The sequence below is a fragment of the Teleopsis dalmanni genome, unplaced genomic scaffold, assembly GCF_002237135.1.
Source record: "Teleopsis dalmanni isolate 2A unplaced genomic scaffold, ASM223713v2 unscaffolded_contig_0616, whole genome shotgun sequence".
Lineage (NCBI taxonomy): Eukaryota > Metazoa > Arthropoda > Insecta > Diptera > Diopsidae > Teleopsis > Teleopsis dalmanni.
Genome location: NW_024031998.1, coordinates 4,754 through 12,547, shown reverse-complemented (window position 1 = coordinate 12,547; position 7,794 = coordinate 4,754). Strand labels below are relative to the sequence as shown.

At 36.5% G+C, this 7,794-nt stretch overlaps 1 protein-coding gene across 1 annotated transcript; it reads left to right on the top strand.

Moving 5' to 3' along the window:
* The first annotated feature begins 4,132 nt into the window (after positions 1 to 4,132).
* On the top strand, positions 4,133 to 7,396 carry LOC119663589 (probable ATP-dependent RNA helicase DDX43). The gene is made up of 8 exons (XM_038073201.1): positions 4,133 to 4,270; positions 4,783 to 5,249; positions 5,317 to 5,430; positions 5,509 to 6,014; positions 6,080 to 6,470; positions 6,536 to 6,676; positions 6,754 to 6,854; positions 6,910 to 7,396. The coding sequence occupies exons 2-8, from the start codon at positions 4,800 to 4,802 to the stop codon at positions 7,190 to 7,192; spliced, it is 1,986 nt and encodes a 661-aa protein (XP_037929129.1). The 5' UTR covers positions 4,133 to 4,270; positions 4,783 to 4,799; the 3' UTR covers positions 7,193 to 7,396.
* The last annotated feature ends 398 nt before the right edge of the window (positions 7,397 to 7,794 follow it).

Sequence of the window (7,794 nt, the reverse complement as noted above, 5' to 3'; positions counted from 1 at the left end):
TTTATGTGTGGATTGGTTGGGTTCAATCTTCGAAGATTGCCGCGTTCTTCAGCAAGAGGCACAGCGTCACTAGGAAAACCTGGTCTAATGGTTTTAATTCTACCTGCTGGGACGGCTGTGGCGGCAGCTTTGATAATTATGCTGCGAAATTGTTTCTCTGCCTTGTTCAAATCAGAGGACAGGGAACTGTTGCTGAAGTCGCGTTCTGAAATATCTTTGAAAAGGGCCCAATTCGCTTTTTTGAAATTCCTGTAGGTTTTCTTGTCAGCCGCAGTGAGGACCTCGATCGATGCAATAGAAATTGTGATGGGAGTGTGATCCGAGCTTAAAGCTATATCAACACTCCAATTCGAGGCAGCGAGAAGCCGAGGGCTTGCGAGACTGACATCAGGAGAGCTGGAACAGGTTGGCGTTACCCTAGTGGAGGAGTCCTCATTTAGAACACCAAAAGAGGGAATGGTGTGCATTCAAATCACCCAGAACAAAACGCGAGTCCTCATCTAGAAGATGTGAAATATTTGGGGTGTGCTGCGGAGGGCAGCTAGAGTTGGGTATCAAATAGATATTGATTAGTTCAAGGAACCTTAAAGACCTACCAATGAAAATTTTTAACCCTATAATCTCCAAGTATTCGTCATTAGACGAGGGCAAAGAAAGCTCAAAATGATATGTAGAATCCCGCAACAGAAAAGCAACGCCACCTCCTGCGCCTCTAGGTCGACCTTTACGAATAAGTGTAAAGCCTGAGGGGGGAAAGAGAGGGAAGTTGGGCAAAAGTTTAGTCTCCTGCAGTGCAGCTACTGCAATGTTGTTGGAGGACATGAATGCTGCAATTTCAAATAGTTTCCTTCTTAGACCATTACAGTTGAATTGTAGAATTTTGAGAGGGGATGAACAATTAATTACGGAGACTACGCTAGTACGTTGCAGGTGTGAGTGGTTTTGTGGTGGAATAATAGGCGGAGTTTGGCAGCAATTGCCAATGAAATTTGAATTCCAACCATGATGCGAGACCAATCCGGAGCAAGGTCTAAGGTGACACCAGCCATTACAAGAATTCCAATCACTTGAAGAGTCCTATTGGGGGATGTTAAACGATTCTTGGTCGTCGTTGATGACGAGTGGCTCCGGGACGTAGACCCGACCGTTTGTGGAACCAAGCAGGCCATATAATAGACATGCCAAGGCCATATAATAGACCTCGGCATGTCCAACCTAGATTATACCCTGCATATGAAAGTTTTAGATGAGCTAGACTCTGATCATAAACCGGTTCTATTCATTCTTCCCATGAACTGTTCCATGAACACTATGACCCCTACGTTATCTACCAGCGACTGGAACGCGCTCAAGAACTTGGTAGACGTTAGCTGCATCAAAAACCATCCAGAAACCTCAGAAAAATTGGATAACTGTATACAGAACCTGGCCCATCTATTAAAGCATGCCTCTGATAGCTTCACCCTCAAATATAGGAAACCATACAGTTATTTTAACTTACCGCAGCCTATTAAAAACATGATTAGAAATCAAAATAGAATCCGGAAATTTACTCAAATAACGGGTGACCCGGAGAGCAGAAGGGAGGCCAACCGTCCTTCAAGTGAAATCAGGAAAAAGATTTATATATTTAAAAACGTGAAATAGGGTGAATTTCTCAAGGGTCTTGGAACAGCCTTCTGGGTCATAAATAAGTACTTCAGCCTAAAGCGTAAACCAGTAATACCACCCATCCATAGAGTAACAGGCTTGGTATATACAGATTTAGAAAAAGCCGTGACCTTCACAGACACCCTTGAACTTGAATTCCAGCCCAATGAAGACTTAGAATATGACTCAGAAGAAGAAGAAGAAGAAGGATCAGGAGCCAGGTGATGGCACTGCAGTATGCAGTAACGAAGAAATCTCCCAAATTATAGCGAGATTGAAGATTAGGTCGGCACCTGGCCATGATATAATTAACAACAGATGCCTACGTAACCTGCCAGAGAACGCAATCCAGCTTATCACTAACATTATTAATTGTATGCTCAGGCTAGATGAATTTCCTAAGACCTGGAAGCTGGCCACAGTCATTGTCTTCCCTAAACCGGATAATAATGACCTGTCCACGGCACTTCAACTAGCTAGAACGGCCGAAATGATTCAAACAGCCATTAGTGGAAGAAAGTCGACTGGAAAGATCATTTTTGATATTTATAAAGCTTTTGACAAGGTCTGGCATGATGGCCTGATAGTAAAATGTCTGATCTAGGTGTTCCAGGCAGGCCAACTAAAATCATCGGCAGCTTCTTACGTGAGAGATCCTTTCGCACGAAAATCAACAGCGATCTCTCGTCAATCAGAATTATAGAAACAGGGGTTCCTCAGAGATCTCCACTTTTCCCACTCTCTACAACATTTATACATCTAATATCCCAATGTTAGGTCCATCGATTTTGGTGTTATACGCTGACGACACGTATATGCTATACCTGGATAAATGTGTTCTCAACACAAGCAAAACATTTCAAGAGCATGTTGACGTCAAGATTGATCCGATCAAAGAATACATAAAGGATAGAGCCCTGAAATTATTTACGAAAACTGACAGACTTACTAACACCGCGTTATCGAATCTTAGAATGGTTACGGGCTCCTCGAAGAGGTATGCAGATCTAAGCGTAATTATTGGTAAGTCTGATGAAGTGATAAGATTGATCAAGATTAAGATTGATCCGATCAAAAAATATATGAAGGATATGGACCTGAAATTATTTACGAAAACTGATAGACTTACTAACACCGCGTTATCGAATCTTAGAATGGTTACGGGCTCCTCGAAGAGGTATGCAGATCTTAGGTAAATTATTGCTTAGTTTGATGAAGAGATATACAATAATCCAGTTAGGGCGTAGAGAGGGGTTTTGCAGAAACCTCGCAGTTAATAGAGAGTAAAAGTGCTTAAGTGCACTGACTCAACTGGCTTCAACATATTATGGTAATAGAAATTATAATATATAATAACAGTTGACCGCAACAAATATGCATAGTCATTGCTTGAGTCATTGTCTCCAGTGAGCCGGATATATGGAAAGCCTCTTTCCTTTGATGATGCGATAGCCGACAAAGCAACATTTTTTGCTTCCATTAAATTCAAAAACCTTGCGTCTGTGCATTTTTGCAGTGCGATGTGACGGTTCTCCACATCTATCAGATTCTGAAAGTGTTGCAAAAGAGTTTCATTTATATTATCTTTATTTCTTTCTTTTGCAGGTGTTTCACAGTCATCCGACATAGATATTGGATATAGCGATGTATGTGAAGATCATATTGGATCTGCCGATGGACGTGGAGATGAGCATGGCGGCAGCAACGATGCTTCATTTCATGATGGGCCCTGGAAATACTTTTAGTTGGATGGCGCCTCTCCCGAAACTCTAACTCACTGCTGTTCTTTCGTGATTTTGAATAAACAAACAAGCAAATCAACCATTAGTTTTAAGGGTTGCGTTCGACATTTTTGGTCTTAAATGTGCTGATTTGTAGTAAATGAGCTCCTTTTTAATGAAAGCTCTTTGTATGGTATATCATACTCATTAGTGATTATAATGTGCAAAACCGGCTAAACGAGACTGTGTGAATGCACTGTTGTCTGTGTTTACAATAGAATTTATAATGTTGTACTTCTTCCAGAAAACTTTTTGGCATATCGATCATTAAACCAGCCATTGCTTGCATTATAAAAGGCATATTTATCGGTTTCTTCACTGTTAAGCGAAACACTGTCAGAAATACGGCTAGATCGTTAATCGAGTCTACTGTTGCACGAAATGGCTGTTAACCGAGGTATAGGTGTATAATTATATAAAGAGACGCTCTTATCAGAATGCTGACCGGTTCATTAATAAGAAACGTCAGCAATGAGTCATACGAAATTGCCAGAACATTGATAAAACTTTTATTATTGAACACATGTAGTATTAAAATTGTATGTGGATTTTTTACATTATTAAATAATGTGCCAATCGGATTGTGTAATCATTTCAAATGAATATTCCTTTGTGAAATTGGTTTGTGCACATAAAGCATAAACCAAATTAATATAGTTACATCAATCTCAAGCAAATCTGTCTATGGGCTGCCAAATATACTTATATTAATTTTGAAAGAACGGGAACGGAACAAGTTTTCTTCTACATTTATTACTTTTTCAAGAGACGCGTCGGTGGTCGAATCGTTTTTTGGCTTGTGTTTTTTCGATTAAGTTTCGGTTTTAGTTTTATTACTGGTATGTATTTTGCTTCATAAAATGCGGGACTTCAAATCGAATATATGTGCAACTTTTTTCAATTAAATATTTTCAATTAATAATGAAATTTTCTAAAAATACTTGTTTGTTTGAGCAATGGTGTTTTTAAGGTTATGTGGCCCTATTTGCAAAAAATAAAATCTGCATTTCACATATTACCATTTTATATAGGAATGAATTTCAGTAAAAGTCACAAGAAACAATAGAGCCACTGCGTGATGAGACTTAAGAAAGTGACAGCATGATTTTCAACATACAAATCAAAAACAAAAAACTGGCATTGCTTTATCTCTCAATAATCCTTATAAGAACACATATTTCTACTTTTAATAGTTAATTTCAAAAACCGTTTCATTTGATATGATTGAGAATTCGTAAATTCGTGAATTCGTGAATTCGTGATTTCGTGAAAATTGGTTCAATTTGAATGTTTGAAATTTAGTTGGTTTTGTGTAAAAATGAATATAATATTGAGGTATTCTTTTTTGTAGGTTTTGCTGACATCAAAATGGATGATTTGGAAATAATGTGGGATGATGATCCACCTAAAAGGAATGTGTATGGAGTTTTAAGTGCAAACATGTCCAATTTGAATGAGATTATAGAAAAATTTCCTACTGACCCAGCTTACATTGGTGCCATAATTGGCCTAAACGGCTCCAACATAAAAAGCATTAAAACAAAGTTCAACGTCAATGTACATATAAATAGTGACAACCATATAGTAACTGTGAAAGGTCGTAATAGAAAAAATGTTGACGATGCCGTTAAATACATTTTGGAAATTATAAAACACTCTGATCAGAAATATAAAAATAAAAATAAAAATAAAAATGTTTCATCTCAAAATCACGAAGTTTCTCACAATCCCAAAGTTGAATTTAAAAAAAAATCATTCGTGCCTCGTTTTAGTGCTTCTTCCAGAAATGACAATATTCAGGTTGCAACTCCGAAATCTGTAAGTATGACGTACATACAACGAGCGTATGGATATAATATAGTAGCTCATAATAAAATTTATTTAGGGAGAAAATGGCGAAAATAGATTAAGTCTACCTACAAAAAATGTATGTATTGGTGGTACTGAAAAGAAGGAAGTATTGCAGCCTATCGATTGGGAATCTCTAAATAGAAAAGTTGTAAGAAAAATATTAACAATCCACAAATGAAGATATCGATTTATTTGTTTTGCCCATATGAAATATTTTTTATTACAGGAAGAATATCGTAAGTTGCAGTGGGCGCATCTTCCAAAGCTGAGAAAAAATTTTTATCAAGAAGTCAAGGAAATCGCTGTTATGACAGAGGAAGAAGTCAATGAAATGCGTTTAGTAAACAACAATATAATTGTTTCACGTTTAAAAACAAGTGAAGATCAAATGTGTCTTGATATACCGAAACCAATATACAAATTCGACCACTGTTTCAAAGATTATCCTGATATACTTGATGAGTTGAAGAAACAAAACTTTACGGAACCATCTCCTATACAAAAGCAAGCATGGCCTATATTATTGAGAGGCGAGGATATGATAGGTATTGCCCAAACAGGAACTGGAAAAACTTTAGCATTTCTGCTTCCTGCTTTGATTCATACTGATGGACAGACTACACCACGTGCGAAACGCAATGGTCCAAATATATTAATTTTAGCTCCAACACGCGAATTAGCACAGCAAATAGCAAAAGAAGTTAACAAGTACTCGTTCCGTGGAATAAAAGCGTAAGTTAAGAAATAATTTAAAACAAATGAATAAAAAAATAAGCAATAATGAAATTCTTATTCAGTGTATGTATTTATGGTGGTGGCAGTCGTCGTGACCAGATTAGAGATTTCAGAGAAGGAGCTGAATGCATAATTTGTACGCCTGGACGTCTTAATGATTTGGTTCAAGCTAAAGTTGTAGATATTACATCGGTTACATATTTAATATTAGACGAAGCGGACCGTATGCTGGATATGGGTTTCGAGCCACAGATTCGAAAAGTTCTACTTGACATACGCCCTGACAGGCAGACCGTCATGACTAGTGCCACCTGGCCACCATGTGTTAGTAGATTGGCCGAAACCTATATGAACAATCCTATTCAGGTATGGGTTGGCTCACTTGATTTAACTGCCACTCATTCTGTGACTCAAAATGTAGAACTCGTGGATGATGCGGACAAATTTAATACGGTAATATTATTTGAAAAGTTAAATAAAGAAAACTTTGAAGAAAAATGTATTTGTTCCTGTTACAGGTCCTGACATTTTTAAAAAACCTTAAATCAAGCGATAAAGTTATTATCTTCTGTTCTAAACGAGCTCGTGCTGACGACTTGTCTAGTGATTTATCTCTGAAAGGCCTGTTAACACAATGTATACATGGTTCTCGTGATCAGGTACATAATACATTAGTTTTATTAGAGTAATGCCTCTGTGCATAAAATTCTTATATACTTAAACAAATTTTCTTTAGGCCGATCGAGAACAAGCACTGGCTGATCTAACCTCAGGTGACATACAAATTTTAATAGCAACAGACGTTGCTTCAAGAGGTTTAGACATTGAAGACATCACGTAAGTGCTTAGTAGTATTAAAAACTGAAGTTGTGAAAAATTTTTTTTTTCTTAGTCATGTTATTAATTTTGATTTTCCGCGTAACATTGAGGAGTATGTTCATCGTGTTGGTAGAACTGGACGCGCTGGGCGAACCGGCACTGCCATAAGTTATATAACACGCTCGGATTGGGCTATTGCAAAGGATCTCATTCGTATTTTGGAAGAAGCTGGCCAAGCAGTTCCAAAAGAACTATACGGAATGTCCAATCGCTTTGACGAGATGAAAAAAAGACGTGGTAAAGATTTTAAAATGGGTAGTCATTTTAATCCTTTTTTTAAACACAGTACACCGTAGTGGTACTCATTTTTAAGATTAACTTAGAAACAGTTAACTTAGTAACTTGACCACAACATTGCATTTTGTTTTTCACATTACATCTTAAATAACCGCAATGTTTGATTCAAATCGATCAGTGTTTTACTTAAATGAACGTTGATCGCTAAAAATTAAAAATAATTAAAAAACTGTTTCTAATGTTATTCGAATAATACTGTACAATATGAAAAACTTGAAATAAAATTAAATAAAAATTAATAGTACTTCTATTTGAATACAAAACTCTATTTTAGGTTAATTTTTTATATAAAAAATATATACTGTATGTATATATTGTTATACATGAAACTTTGTTCGTTTAATAAATTTAATGAAGTACAACTGTGGGAACGCTTTTTGAAAAACTATGATAATTATATTGTGTTCTTGCTTTTTCATTTATAAGGGTTTCAATTTTTATTTAAAAGTAACATATTTTATTTGAAATATTTTTAAGATGGATATTAATCCTTTGTACAGATAATTGTGTGTGAACGACACATAATATAGTAATAACTTACTATAGATCCTTAATCTGGTTTAGCTTGTTAGCCCTTTGTGTGAATTAGCTTCTGCACTTG